Here is a 16,312-nt window from a genome sequence, read left to right as displayed (position 1 = left end):
TTGTAATCAACTTTGTATTATAAATCAAAATAATTTCATAAAATATTTCCTGTTTCTTTGAAGATTAAAATAGAAATAAGATTTTGAAATCTAGTCCCTGCTTTTTATTTCCTCTGCCCTAAGTCAAGTACCCTGAGGCAGTCCAGGCTTGATGGGACTATTCAACGCCTCCCTTACCTGACTTCCTATCCCCAGTCTATCTTGTCTGTCTTCTCCATTCTTCACATCGCCGCTAAAGTTTTTCTTTAAAACCTAAGTCTGGCCTGACCATATTATTCTTCTCTATAAAAACTTTACACCCTGAAGATTAGAAAGAAAAATAAAATTAACATATCTTCCCATAGTTTACAGGGGAAAAAAGATAGGAACAACCCAAACTCCATAGCATGCCATTCTGAGCTTCCACAATCTACAAACCATTATGAAGCTTATACTTCAGCTATACCAAAGCATTTTGAATCTCAAACATTTTATTGTTTTTTTTTACAGGTCTGTGTCTGCCTCTGCCTATGTTGAATGCCCCTTCCTGTCTCCTCCACCCATGAAAAGCTTATTTGTTACTAATCGCCCAGGTCAAAACACTGCCTCCATAAAGCCTGTCTCAGGTGTTTTCAGCTAGAGAAATCTCTCCTTCCAGAACACTCTGCTATCCCTCTCATGGCCTTTATTTTTGGCTTTTACAGTTATTTACATAAACAACTATCTTCAAAAGAAAACTGTCAGCTTGAGGAAAGAAACAAGATCTGTTCATTTCCATAACATGTTATTGCCTGATACATTGCTGTACATATAGAAAATATTCAATAAACATCTTAAATTGATTTAATAATAATTAAGTTTATGAGTTTGACTACATCCAAAGGAGAACATGGATTTAAAAGCAGATCAATAAATGTGGCAGTGAATTTTATGCCATCAAGTCTAAGAAAACATTGCAATGGATTTTTGCCTATTCACTGATGAATACTGACTAAAGATCAATTTTTATTGATCAATACAGATCAATATTGACTAAAAATCACTACATTATAATAGTTTGGGCCCTAAATACTTCACCAATGAGGTTAAGAAGAAATTCTGCATAATCTGCTATTTGACAACTAAATTACTTTTTTATCTTTAATGTCCTCACTCCCCAAATTAAAAAAAAAAATCTTGTTTAACTGAACACTTTAGCAAAGGTGCCTCAACTAGTACTGTACCTTAAGATGCACTTGGGACCAAAAAAAGATAAAACATGGTCTCTGGTCTCTTGATATTTATCATCTGAGAGAGAGATGGAAGAAGAGCTTTTCAAAGCATATAAACATGGTCCTACTATAGCACAGGGAGCTATATTCAATATCTTATGATAAACCATAATGGAAAAGAATACAAAAAAGAATGTATACATATGTATTACGGAATCACTTTGCTGTACAGCAGAAATTAACACAATATTGTAAATCAACTATACTTCAAAAAAAAAGCATATAAACATGAACAGTCATAACACAACACTCACTGATGCGCTTTTCATCCAGCATAGGGCCAGGAGAATCCATATTGAGGAGTGCTTCAGCTGCCTCGATAGTTTCAATTGTTTCATCCCCATTATGACAGGAAGCTTCAACTACAATACATTTAAAGAGAAAACAGAATTAGCTACAAGACATTTGTTCTTCTAAAAAGCACAGATTCGGGAATTCCCTGGTGGTCCAGTGGCTGGGACTCAGCACTTTCACTGCCAGGGGCCCAGGTTCAATATCTGGCCGGGGACCTAAGATCCCATAAGCCGTGTGGCATGGCCTAAGTAAATAAATAAATACATAAATAAATTAATGAATTAAAAAGCATAGATTCTCATCTCTTGAACCAGGATACATCACTTAGTACTCTGGTTGATAACAATAGTTTGTCTCAACATATAAAATCTATACCGACCATTACTTCTCATTTAAAACTTTGCAAGATGCAGGGGTTTTATTAAAAGTAACAACAACAACAACCAAAAACCTCTGCAAGACACTGGGAGATAAAAAAGTAAGCAAAATAGAACTCATACTCCAGGAGGAAAACACCAGTCATTCCTGATAATTCTTGTATTTACATGAATAGAAAACTAAGATGTCACTGGGCAGGTCGTGCTGTTTCTGTTGACTCCATACTTTAAAATGACTGGGTTGATAGTTTTAGGTCCCTTTCAGCTCTAAAACTGATTGCAATACTATTAATTCACTCACAGGAATGAATATGAGTCTCTGTTAATTTCTGAATCTTCTTCCATTCTTCTATAATTAGTGAATTGCCATCATCACCAAAAGTTTTAGTCGTAGTCACATGATCTAAACACTCTTTGATAATTATAGTATTCTGGTACCTTTCTTCTCTAATGTGTAATATAGAACACTAATTTCCCTACTGTGAACTGTGCCTAGTGCAAGTTTTTTTTTTATGCTCTTTAAAAATATTAAAATATAAATGAAAATTAATTCAAATACATGCTAGACACTAGACACTTCTCTGCATCCCAGAGAGGTGTCCGAAATAGCTGCACAGCAAATTCCTTGAATGGCTTTTAGCCCCTCAGTTCTAGGATCAGCACCAAGACACTAAATAGAGCTACCAATGCTCTCTTTGCATGGATAAACTCAAGTTTCCTGAATGTGGTATTTATCATCCATAATCCCTTGTACTTACTTGCTATATTTTCCCCTCAATACTGACAAAATTATACGTTATTTTTTAAAGTTTGAAAAAAATATATATAAATAAAATCATGATTTTCAGATTCAGGGTTGGACTGATAGTTTATAACTCAATGAATATAAGCCTTTTAATTTTACAAAACATTAGAAAGTAAATATAAACGTAGTACTTAAAGCAAAAGTTCTTTTTCTCAATCAAATGAATGAAAGTGATCATTTATACACTGTACTCTCCCTATTCCTATTCAATCCAGAGAAGCAACAAAATCATTTTCCTCTTCATTATTAAGATTATAACCAGATTTCCAAGAAATCTGTAGTTCTTTGAAATTTACCTTAACTTTCCATTAGAATATTATAACATTTATTATCCTAAATATTTCCTAAACAATTCACACTCTGTTTTAGACTGAAGATTTCCAAGAATCTACAAAATTCTTCGTTGATTCCAAATCCCCAGCTGGCAAAAATACTGAATGACTATCACTCTTAAGTAACTGTACAAGGAAATGTGGAAGATACAATAGTATAGGACATGACCTTTTTCCTTATCTATTGGTAACAGCTACTTAGATACTGTCTAAGAAAATAACAAAGTGATCAGTTTTACAGTATAGAGCAGACTGACTACAGGCACTGTATATCATTATAAGTTAGGAAGACTTCCTGAAGAGATGGGTTTAGGCTGAGTCATTTAAGATAGCTAGGATTTAAATACTTTGAGAGGAAGAGAGAGAAATTAAAGCAAGAATAATAGTAGAAGCAAGGGCATGAGAAGAAGTGTTATGCATTTAAAGAAAATGAGATAATTAGTCTATACCATTAGAAAGCAAAATGTGTAACAGCTAAAGATTATTATAATAACAGCATATTAAGTAATTTGCTTTACAAATTGACTAATGTGGCTGACTGCCTCCCCAAGGGAGGAATCCCACAATAGGAACGGAAGGCATGGTCTGCTGAAGCAGCAGAGACCAGAGACAATTCCTGAATGATGCTTTCAAAGAAGTTCTGGATCTTGGATAATATACTAGTCAGCTCCTCTCAATTAGGAAAAACTCCCAACAAAGCACATTTTCTCTCATAAAATACTGGCTAACACTGGGAGTCCCCACAACCCGCCAAGCCAGAAGAGAACCTCCTTCTTCCAGATATGAAAGATGTATCTGCAGAATTCCAACCTTCTGGGCTCCATTCCCTCAGCTAATATCTTTGAACCCAAATATCTATAGGTCACAGGGAGGACAAGGAACAAGAAGACAGCCAACATAAAAAGAGGCAAGGATTTTAATCTAGCCTGGATTTCTCCAACAGCAATTTAACCCTTATAGAGTCTTCCTCTTTTAAAGGCTTTAAGCTTTTCCTCTTAAGGCCAGTGCTCACGTTTCTCAGTTACTACAAAAAGCACTCTAGAGCACCTGAATATATTTTTGACTAGTTTTTTAATTCTAAAAGTAGGTGTCCTTTTCATTTTCATACCAAGATACACAAAACTTCATTAGGAGATTCACAGTCTTTGTTATGAAACTACTTCCCCTAATTATAATGAAAAATAAATCAATTAAATTTTAATTATATATTCTATCAAAAACAAGTGCTTAACTGACAAAAGGATTAATCTCCAAAATTTACAAGCAGCTCATGCAGCTCAATATCAAAAAAACAAACAGGGCTTCCCTGGTGGCGCAGTGGTTGAGAGTCCGCCTGCCGATGCGTGGGACACGAGTTCGTGCCCCCGTCCGGGAAGATCCCACATGCTGCAGAGTGGCTGGGCCCGTGAGCCATGGCCGCTGAGCCTGCGCATCCGGAGCGTGTGCTCCGCAACGGGAGAGGCCTCAACAGTGAGAGGCCCGCGTACTGCAAAATAAAAAACCAAAAACAAAAAAACATCCCAATCCAAAAATGGGCAGAAGACCTAAATAGACATTTCTCCAAAGAAGATATACAGATTGCCAACAAACACATAAAAGAATGCTCAACATCATTAATCATTAGAGAAATGCAAATCAAAACTACAATGCGATATCATCTCACACTGGTCAGAATGGCCATTATCAAAAAAATCTACAAACAGGGCTTCCCTGGTGGTGCAGTGGTTGAGAGTCTGCCTGCCGATGCAGGGGACAGGGGTTCGTGCCCCTGTCCGGGAAGATCCCACATGCCGCGGAGCGGCTGGGCCCGTGAGCCATGGCCGCTGAGCCTGCGCGTCTGGAGCCCGTGCTCCGCAACGGGTGAGGCCACACACTGACAGGCCCGCTTACCGCAAAAAAAAAAAAAAAAAAAAAAAAAAAAAAAAAAATCTACAAACAATAAATGCTGGAGAGGTTGTGGAAAAAACGGAACCCTCTTGCAATGTTGGTGGGAATGTAAATTGATACAGCCACAATGGAGAACAGTATGGAGGTTCCTTAAAAAACTAAAAATAGTACTGCCATACGACCCAGCAATCCCACAACTGGGCATATACCCCGAGAAAACCATAATTCAAAAAGAGTCATGGCGAATGGATAAAGATGTGGTACATATATTCAATGGAATATTAGCCATAAAAAAGAACAAAATTGGGTCATTTGTAGAGACGTGGATGGATCTGGAGACTGTCATACAGAGTAAAGTAAGTCAGAAAGAGAAAAACAAATATCGTATATTAACGCATATATGTGGAACCTAGAAAAATGGTACAGATGAACCGGTTTGCAGGGCAGATATTGAGACACAGATGTAGAGAACAAACTATGGACACCAAGCGGGGAAAGCAGCCGGGGGGTGGTGGTGGTGGTGTGATGAATTGGGGGATTGGGATTGACATGTAAACACTGATGTGTATAAAATGGATGACTAATAAGAACCTGCTGCATAAAAAAATAAATTTAATTTAATTTAAAAAATTTAAAAAAAAAGAGTCATGTACCACAATGTTCACTGCAGCTCTATTTACAATAGCCAGGACATGGAAGCAACCTAAGTGTCCATCGACAGATGAATGGATAAAGAAGATGTGGCACATATATACAATGGAATATTACTCAGCCATAAAAAGAAACGAACTTGAGTTATCTGTAGTGAGGTGGATGGACCTAGAGTCTGTCATACAGAGTGAAGTAAGTCAGAAAGAGAAAAACAAATACCGTATGCTAACACATATATATGGAATCTAAAAAAAAAAAAAAAAGGTCATGAAGAACCTAGGGGCAAGACGGGAATAAAGACACAGACCTACTAGAGAATGGGCTTGAGGACACGGGGAGGAGGAAGGCTAAGCTGGGACAAAGTGAGAGAGTGGTAGTGTATATATAGACATATATACACTACCAAACGTAAAATAGCTAGTGGGAAGCAGTCGCAGAGCACAAGGAGATCAGCTCAGTGCTTTGTGACCACCTAGAGGGGTGGGAGGGAGGGAGACGCAAGAGCGAGATACAGGGATATATGTATATGTGCAACTGATTCACTTTTTTATAAAGCAGAAACTAACACACCATTGTAAAGCAATTATACTCCAAGAAAAACGTTAAAAGAATTTTAAAAAAAGTGCTTACAAGTCCAATTCCTCCATAATAGTTAAAATCAGAAAAGATAAATACTTCAAAAAGTCTAGCAAAATGATTAAAATAAGGCACTGTAACACTTACTCTTAAAAACTTAAGCCTCCTATTTAAAATCTTGTAGATTTAAGGCATAGTAGAAAAGCATATTGCGGGACTTCCCTGGTGGCGCAGTGGTTGAGAATCTGCCTGCCAATGCAGGACATACGGCTTTGAGCCCTGGTCCAGGAAGAGCCCACATGCCCCGGAGCAACTAAGCCTGTGCGCCACAACTACTGAGCCCGCGTACCACAACTACTGAAGCCTACGCGCCTAGAGCCCAAGCTCTGCCACAAGAGAAGCCAACGCAATGAGAAGTCCGCGCATGGCAATGAAGAGTAGCCCCCACTCACAGCAACTAGAGAAAGCCCGCGCACAGCAACGAAGACCCAACAACGAAGACCCAATGCAGCCAAAAATAAATAAATATATAAATTTATTTAAAAAAAAAAGAAGAAAAGCATATTGCTCCTCTGTCAAGGCTTTGAAATTCTATGAATCAAAGAAAATATCCTCCTAAAACTAAATTTTTGAAAAAATCAGGCAAGTAAGGCACAGGTAGCTCCATAATTAATTACCATCTTCTAAACATTTAACTCTAAATGTTCATTTATATAAGTAAGTTTTATAAATATTTTAAAGTCTACTGGGTCAATAAAAATGATAAAATTAGTATGTATAACTATTCAGTTGCCTATCAATTAAGAAAATACAATGAGAATTTCAAATCACTTCTTTATCAAGCTTTTTATAATGAAAAATTTCAAACATATACAAACATATAGGAAATCATATTTATAATGAACTGAATGTATCAAGGGCCCAGCTTCAATACTTAACAGTCAATCTTCCTTAATCTATACTCCCTGGCCCAACACAGACACGGGATTATTTCAAAGTGAACCCCAGAGAGCCTATCATTCAATCGTAAATATTACAGTATATAGACAATACCATGTTCACATCTTTTAAAAATCACTCTTTAAATCAGATATCCACTTAATATTGAAATTTGTCTCAGATTTTTTTTAATCTGAAAAAATTGGTTTGTTAACCAGATTTCAAACAAAGTTCACGCATTACATTTGGTGGCACATACCTTCCTTAGTATTTGGCTTTTTTCCATTTTTGTTGTTTATCTTAGGAGAAACAGGATCATCTGTTTGTAGCTTCCCACATTCTAAATTTTGCTGATTATATATCTGTGGTGTCACTTACCATATCCCTCCCCCCGTGTATTTCCTGTAAACTGGTAGTTACATCTAGAAGATTGATTTGATTCGCATTCAATTCTTTGGCAAGAATACTTCAAAGGTGATGCTGTGTGATTCAATGGGCCTTTTGAAGGTAGGTAGGTCTTCCTGCAGTACTTCGAGGATTGAGAATCAGGTTCAGGTGTTGCCAACCTGATCTATCCAGCATAAAATTCTCCATCAGCCTTTTACCTAATGGCTTTAGAAGTTACTGATGATAGTTACCTAGATGCACTATTTCATTAGGGATTTCAAAATGGTGATAATTCTAATCTTATCATTCCTTTAGCATTTATTAGCTAGAATTCTCTATAAGGAAGAACTTTGTCATAAACTATCTGGTTACCCTGAGCTATGGTTCATACAATAAAGGCAAATTAAACGCTTGGTTCTTTTTCCGTTATTTACTGATTTTCAGAATAATAAATGGGATCTTTCAAAAGTGACCACTGGGACTTCCCTGGTAGCCCAGTGGTTAAAACTCTATGCTCCCAATGCAGGGGGCCGAGGTTTGACCCCTGCCCTGGTCGGGAAACTAGATCCCGCATGCCCCAACTAAGAGCCCGCATGCCACAACTAAAGATCCCGCATGCTACAACTAAAAGATCCCTCGTACCACAACTAAGACCCGGCGCAACCAAATAAATAAATAAGTAAATAAGTATTTAAGAAAAAAAAAGTGACCACTACGTTTAAAATATTTTTATTAGCTTTTGGTTTTATCTTTCTATTTTAAAATTTATTTATTTTATTTATTTTTGGCTGTGTTGGGTCTTTATTGCTGGGCGCAGGCTTTCTCTAGTTGTGGAGAGCAGGGGCTACTCTTTGCTGCGGTGTGCGGGCTTCTCATTGCTGTGGCTTCTCTTGCTGTGGAGCACGGGCTCTAGGCATGTGGGTTTCAGTAGTTGCAGCACGTGGGCTCAGTAGTTGTGGCTCACAGGCTCTAGAGCACAGGCTCAGTAGTTGTGGCACACGGGCTTAGTTGCTCCGCAGCATGTGGGATCTTCCCGGACCAGCGCTCGAACCCGTGTCCCCTGCATTGGCAGGTGGATTCTTAACCACTGCGCCATCAGGAAAGCCCATATCTTTCTATTTTTAAATGTAAGCAAACACATACATATCATTTATATTCTTTCCCCTATCCTAAATAATAGGTAACCATTCGTGCTGTACTGACCCTTGCTTTTTAAACTTCATATACACTAGAAATCATTCCACAACTATATATAGAAATCATTCCACAACTATCTATAGAAACCATACTACCTTCTGAATTTCAAAAACGTAAGGCAAGTTTAATGTGGTTAACATCAGTAATCTAATTTGTAAAACTTTGTTTATTCCACTTCGCTTCAGTGCTTAGATCAGGAAATACAAAATAAATTGGTGGCTGCTACATGAAACAGGAATGAAAACCAAAAAAAAAGTACAACTAAGCTTTTAAAAATATAGAGAAAATGTTTGCCCTTCATTAAATGATTACAAAAATTTCTTGTAAGCAACAATAAAACCCACAAGCCTTTTTTTTCCTTCCAATTTTATTGAGGTTATAATTGACATACAGCATTGTGTATGTTTAAGGTGTACAGCATGATCTGATTTACATACATCATGAAATGATTATCACAATAAGTTTAGTGAACACCCATCATCTCATACAAAGTTAAAGAAACACAAAAAAAATTTTCTTGTGATAAGAACTGAGGAATTACTCTTTTAACAACTTTTATATATAACATACAGCAGTGTTAATTATATTTATCATATTGTACATTATATCCCTAGTACTTTTTTATCTTCTAACTGGATGTTTGTACCTTTTGACCACCTTGGTCCAATTCCCATTCCCCCCACCCCTGCCTCTGGTAACCACAAATCTGATCTCATTTTCTATGAGTTTGTTTGTTTGTTTTCGAAGTACACCTGACCTACAACACTGTTAGTTCCTCAACATAGTGATGTGCTATTGCTGTACATATCAAAATGATCACAATATGTCTAGTTAAGACACATCATCATACAAAGATATTATCTAGTTATTTACTGTATTCTCCACACTGTATATAGCAATATACCTATTAAGTTGTTGATCACTTAATTTCAAATGCATTTTAACCCTGCATTTTTATTCCCCAACTCCACGTTTACTATTTCTGACATCATGTTTTACGTCTTTCTGTTTTGTGTATCCCTTAACTACTCATTGTGAATACAGATGGTTTTACGATGTTTGTCTTTTAACCTTCCTACTAGCTTTATACATGGCTGATTTACTACCTTTACTGTATATTTGCCTTTACCAATGAGATTTTTCCTTTCATAATTTTCATATTTCTTGTTGTGACCTTTTTTGGTTAGAGAAATCCCTTTAACATTTCTTGTAAAGCTGATTTGTTAGTGCTCAACTCTTTTAACTTTTACTTGTCTGTAAAACTTGATCTCTCCATCAAACCTGAATGAAAGCCTTGCTGGGTAGAGTATTCTTGGTTGTAGGTTTTCCCCTTTCACCACTTTAAATATATTGAGCCACTCCCTTCTGGCCTGCAGGGTTTCTGCTAAAAAGTCAGCTCACAGCCTTATGCAAGTTCCTTTGTATGTAACTTGTTGCTTTTCCCTTGCTGCTTTTAAAATTCTCTCTTTAATTTTTGCCACTTTAATTACAATGTGTCTTGATGTGTTCCTCTTTGGGTTGATCCTGTTTGGGACTCTCTGTGCTTCCTGGACATGGATGTCTGTGTCCTTTCCCAGGTCAGGAAAGTTTTCAGCTATTATGTATTCAAACATGTTCTCTGCCCCTTTCTCTCTCTCTTCTCCTCTGGAACCCCTATAATGCAAATACTAGTACGCTTGATGTTGTTGAGAGGTCTCTTAAACTGTCTCATTTCTTTCTATACTTTTTTCCTTTTCCTGTTCAACTTCAGTGATTTCCACGACTCTTGTCTCCCAGCTCACTGATCTGTTCCTCTGTGTCATTTAGTCTACTGTTAATTCCTTCCACTGTATTTTTCATTTCGGTTACTGTACTCTTCATCTGTTTGGCTCTTCTTTACATTTTCTAACTCTTTGTTAAAAACTTCTAACTTCTTGCTCTGTGCACCCATTCTTCTCCATAGTTCCTTGAACGTGTTTACGATCATCATCTTGAACTCTTTACAGGGAAGGCTGCCTATCTCCACTTCACTTAGTTCTTCTGGGGTTTTATCTTGTTCCTTCATTTGGAAGATATTCCTCTGTCGCTTCATTTTATCTAACTTGCTCTTTTTATTTCTATGTATTTGGTAGGTTGGTTACATTTCCCGACCTTGGAGAAGTGGCCTTCTGTAGGTGCCGTCCTATGCATCCCAGCAGTGGTCTCCCCTCTGGTCACCAGAGCTATGTGTTCTGGGGTGCTCCCCAGTGGACTGCGTGGGTCCTTCTCTTGTGATAGGCTAACTATTGTGGATGGTCTGGTAGGTGTGGCTGGCCTGTGCTCCAGTTGTTTGCCAGGTCCTGCCTTGCGTGGAGGCTGCCAGGGACCCCAGGTGGTCCCAGGGCTAGTGTTGGCTGACAAGTGGGCACAGCCAGGTTCTAGAGTGGGTAGTTGTGGGGCTCGGGATCCCAAGATCTAGTGTCAGCCTGCTGGTGGGCAGGGCCAGTTCCTTATACGGCTGGCCGTGGGGTCAAGGGTGTCCAAAAGCTGCTGTTGGCCCACCTGTGAGTGGGGCTGGATCCCAGATAGCTGGCTGAGGGGTCCAAAGGGGTCCATCTCCTTTAATAATTTCAATTTTAGACTCAAGACTGGTAATGGAAGGATCTCCACATAGATAAAGCTCATAGTCAAATGCTTTTCATAAATTTTTTATAGCACAGCCTTATTTCGAAGGAAATGTTATATAAAACCCCAACATATAAACAGATAAAAGTAGTATTTTATCATTATACATTTTAAAGGTTAAAATTTATATCAAACTTGATATGAGATAAATAAATGATAAAAATGAAAGTGTTTGGGTGGTGGCGCAGTGGTTGAGAGTCCACCTGCCGATGCAGGGGACACGGGTTCGTGCCCCAGTCCGGGAGGATCCCATATGCCGCAGAGTGGCTGGGCCCGTGAGCCATGGCCACTGGGCCTGCACGTCCGGAGCCTGTGCTCCGCAACGGGAGAGGCCACAACAGTGAGAGGCCCGCGTACCAAACAAACAAACAAAAATTGTTCTGATGAACATGAAAATTTGAAATCAGGGGTTATCAATGACAGCTGCCATCTAATATAACCCTCAAGTCCATAAAAATAGTTTGACCTTTTTATTGAAAATTTCAAAACAGAATCAAAATTATGGGACATAGTATAATGAATTCTCACATATCCATTCTCAGCATCAATCATTATCAGAACATAGTCGATCTTTCATCCAACTCCACTTACTGCTCAAGGTCCCCTCACACACACCCTGACCCCCAGGATTACTCTGAAGGAATCCATGACACTGTATTTTATCTCTAAGTATTTGAGCATATGTATCTAAAAGATGAAGAATCTAACACAATGCTATTATCATGCCTAAAAATGTTAACAATATTCCTTATCATCTGAAGTGCTACCTAGGTCTCATAATTAGTTTATAAACTGTACTATCCCCATCATCATCTTCCCTGTAGCTTCTCAAAAGCGCAGTACTCTCCCCTCTCCCACTCTGGACTAAGGAGGTCTATAAGATCCTTTCATTTCTTATGACATGACTCGAACAAGTGCAGAAGAGTTAAACAAAGGCTTGGGTTGGAAGTTAAGAAAGGCAAGAGAGAAGAAACATGCAAATAGCAAATCTGATTTTCAAGATGTGGCTTATTTTCTGGATCCATTCCATACCAGTTCTGTTTTCCAGGAAGGAAGGAGCTTGTCTGCATCTCGTCATCAGCTATCTTCAAGTCTAAGCCCAAGAGAGTGAACAACTGGAAGGAAGAAATAATTCCTTCCCCTAAAGATCCAAGATCTGCTTTCCTAGTCTCCACGTCTTCTTTGAGGGCCAGTATCTTCCTTAGTGACTAAAACCAGGAATAAACACCCCTTCAGGGGAGACCCTGGTTCCCGATCCACAAAGAGTGTAGCCTTACGCTAAGGCATCAAGAAAGTAGGTCAGAACACACTGTGGAGAAAACCCCATTAGCTACACAACACATACATGCATAGTGGTGGTCATTCTGTTATACAAAACACGAAGTACACAGTCAGTGATGAGTTGAAACCTCTAATATGATTAATCCAACTGTCTTATTGATAAGCGAGAAACAAATATAGATTTATCAAAAACTTTCACTGGGTTGCTCTGAACAAAAATGTGAATATATGAGAACATGCTTTGTAAAAAATAAGAGGACAGTACAAAAACTAAGTGTTGTTCATCAACGTTATCAATGACTCAGTCACTGGGTGCATGACATAAGCAAGTCATTTAACTTCTCTAATTTCAGTTTTCTTTTTCTGCTGTGAGAATTAAATCTGTACTTTTTAAAAAATCTACTATGTTAATATGATACAATGATAAGAAGACAATGCCATTTGGGAGGTATTTTTGCCCAAAATGGATTATCTCATTCCAATCATGAGAAAATATAACAGAAATAAAACTGAGGAGCATTGTACAGTGTCTGACCAGTACTCCTCAAAAGCATCAAGGTTATGAGAGACAAGGAAAGACAGAGGAACTGTCATAGACTGAAAGTGACTAGGAACAATTACCAACTAATTGCAATGTGAGATTCAAGATAGGATCCTGGAATAGAAAAAGGATGTTACTGTGAAGTGCGTGGAATAAAGTCCAGGTTTAGTTGATAATACTGTGACTAATGTTAATTTCTGGTTTTTAATTTCAGAATAAATATTCAGAGCTTCCCTGGTGGCGCAGTGGTTAAGAATCTGCCTGCCAATGCAGGGGACACGGGTTCGAGCCCTGGTCTGGGAAGATCCCACATGAGGTGTAGCAACTAAGCCCGTATGCCACAACTACTGAGGCTGCGTGCCACAACTACTGAAGCCTGCGCACCTAGAGCCTGTGCTCTGCAACAAGAGAAGCCCATGCACCACAACGAAGAGTAGCCCGTACTCGCGAGAAAGCCTGCATGCAGCAACAAAGACCCAATGCAGCCATAAATAAATAAATAAATAAAACTTAAAAAAAAAAAAAAAGAATATTCAAATAATCTTTGCTTCTAAGTAATTAACTTTCTCAAACACCTCCAACATCTCTGGCCAAGATATATGAATGTAAATGTATAAAATTACAAATGCATGCACCAGTTTCTAAAACTGATGGAACAAAGCACCACCTCAACACTTATATTCAGTGTGAAATATCCTACTAGTTCTGACTGAACAAATCTTTAAACCTCGGCACCTTATCCTACATTTGGGTCACGGCCTCCTATTTTGCTTCCTGCAGCAGCAGTAACAAAAGAATATTCCTATCTTTTGCCCTGCAAACAACCTTTCACTGTTATCAGGAGTACAGAGCTAGGCACACAAACAGTGCTCAGTGAAAACTTGGTGAACCGAGCTGGTTTGGTTCCTCTTACACACCTTCTATTTCATCACGTTCATCTGTCTATTTAGGAAAGAAGGAGGAGGAGATAAGTGAGCACCATGAAGCACAGGCAGATGAGAAAGAAAACGTCATTTCCTTCTTCCCACAGGGCTCTAGCTTCCGCCGGTAACGGAGTTACTCAAAACCGAGTCAAGAACTTTTTATATCCCCCAAATCACAGGGCTAACCCACTGACTAAAACTATGCTGAAGGAAGGTGCTGTCAGAGGCACACACACCTGTAAGGGTGATGTCGTCGTCATCCTCATCGATGATTTCCTCTTCGGCGACATCCAAGGAGCTCTCAGTGATCATGTCATTGGGCTCCTCCACACAGGCTAGACCCGCATAGCTATTGAGAATATCAGCACCAGGAACGTGTTCCACAATGACGGCAGGAAAAATAGCTGGATCGCCAAGCTGGGAGGGGTGAAGGAAAAAAAGGATTAACAAAGTTTTGCTTTTGTTAAATACAACCCAAATTATTTTACACAATTCAGTTTTCACATCATCAGCTACTTGTATATTGACAAGCTTTCTATGATACAGAGAATATATACCTACTAAGACCAAATAAAACTTTCATTACCAATTTTGGGTCTTAACAGCCAAGTTTTCATTGGGAAGTCCCATAAAAGTATGTTTTTAAAGCTCACTAAATTAAAAAAACTAGTATCATTAATGCATAAGAAGTGTCATACAAATGAAATGTACAACTAAAATCTCAGCAAAAGTTTCTTTGACAGAAAAAAATCTATGAGCTTAATAAATATTACACTGTCACTTGGCACACAGGCCGTGTTTAACAACTAACTGCTTTTGGTTCAAATGGGAAAATTAACTTTCACTTTCTATCTGGTTATAAGATCAGGGAAGTCGAGAACTGGAAGAACTCTAGTCTAGCCATCTCATTTTACAGATGAGGAAACTGAGGCAGAGAGGATTTTTAACAGCTTACTCAAAAATCAGTTAATTAGTCATGAAAAAATTCAATGTTAAAAGTGAAAGCCAAATAAAAAAATGTTTTGAATGTACCTAAGTATACATGAATCATAATACTATATAATAAGGGCTATCTATAAAAGAATTACTTTTTAAATATAGTAAAAATGCTGACATTTATTAACTTGTTTTATATTGCTCTACTCGTCATATGGTAAGGGTTCTGTTCATTTGTTACACTTTCATAGTAACATTTCTCTGCAAATCATCATCCCCTAAACCACTAATATACACTAAACCGTCTATTGATGAAAAAAACGATTAAGATGTCATTACATTTCTCTTTTACTTTAAAAATTAAAAAACTTCAGACTTTAAAAAGTTGTAAAAGTAGTACCAAGAATTCTCCTACAACCTTCATCCACATTCCCCAAATGTTAACACTTAATCATGTCTATCATCCTCTTTCTATATTATCATTTCTATATCTATAGTTTTTCTGACTTATTTGAAAGTGGTAGACATACTGCTCCTTTAACCCTAAATATTTAAGTATACATTTTCTAAATATATGACCATTATCTTATACAAAGATAGCACAATTATCAAAACCAGGAAAGTAACACTGATACCGTACTATTATTTAATCTATAGACCTTATTCAAATTTCTCCATCTCATTAATGTCTTTTTTTCAAAAAATGGGAAAAAAAATTGAGATCAGGATCCTAAGTTTCATTTAGTAAATATCATGTTTCTTCATGACAACTCCTTTAATCTAGAACAATTTCTTCTCCTTTAATCTGGAGCAGTTCTTCAGTTTTTCTTTGTCTTTCATGATCTTGACACTTTGGAAGAATACAGGTCATTTGTTTCATAAAATGTCCCCCAATTTGGGTTTTTGTGGTATTAACTCATCATTAGATTCAGTCTGCATTTTTGGCTAGAATAAAAAAAAGTAATCTTGTGTCCTTTCAAATACATCTTATCAGGAGGTCAAAAAATACCTTTTTGTCCCATTACTAGTGATATTAACTTTGATCATTCAGTTAGGGTGGGGTCTACCAGGCTTCTCTACCATAAAGTTACTATTTTTCCTTTCATAATTAATAAGTATCTTACGGGAAGATAGCTCATGTAAATATCCTGTTTCTTAAAATATATATATATTGAAAATATTTATGATTTCATTATAACTAAGCAGCCTCAATCTTTTAAAATTAATGTTTGTAGCAGTGCATAGAAGTTAAATATTACTTCTTATATAAGAATTTAATTACCTAAATTAAAT

The 16,312-nt window shown here is 37.5% G+C and overlaps 1 protein-coding gene across 7 annotated transcripts in view; it reads right to left on the bottom strand.

Annotated features, from left to right (window-relative positions):
* The window catches only part of ELF1 (E74 like ETS transcription factor 1), a 105,178-nt gene that overhangs the window by 17,940 nt on the left and 70,926 nt on the right, over positions 1-16,312 (bottom strand). For all 7 annotated transcript variants that reach the window (XM_059995548.1, XM_059995554.1, XM_059995550.1 and 4 more), the window contains 2 exons: positions 14,320-14,500; positions 1,505-1,612 (listed from right to left, as the gene is read on the bottom strand). In XM_059995548.1, coding sequence (XP_059851531.1) covers positions 1,505-1,612; positions 14,320-14,500 — 289 coding nt within the window. The remainder of the gene's footprint in view (positions 1-1,504; positions 1,613-14,319; positions 14,501-16,312) is intronic.

This window comes from Delphinus delphis, chromosome 18 (genome assembly GCF_949987515.2).
Source record: "Delphinus delphis chromosome 18, mDelDel1.2, whole genome shotgun sequence".
Taxonomy (NCBI): Eukaryota; Metazoa; Chordata; class Mammalia; order Artiodactyla; family Delphinidae; genus Delphinus; species Delphinus delphis.
The sequence above is the reverse complement of the archived record's forward strand: the minus strand, read 5'-3'. Positions and strand labels throughout refer to the sequence as shown.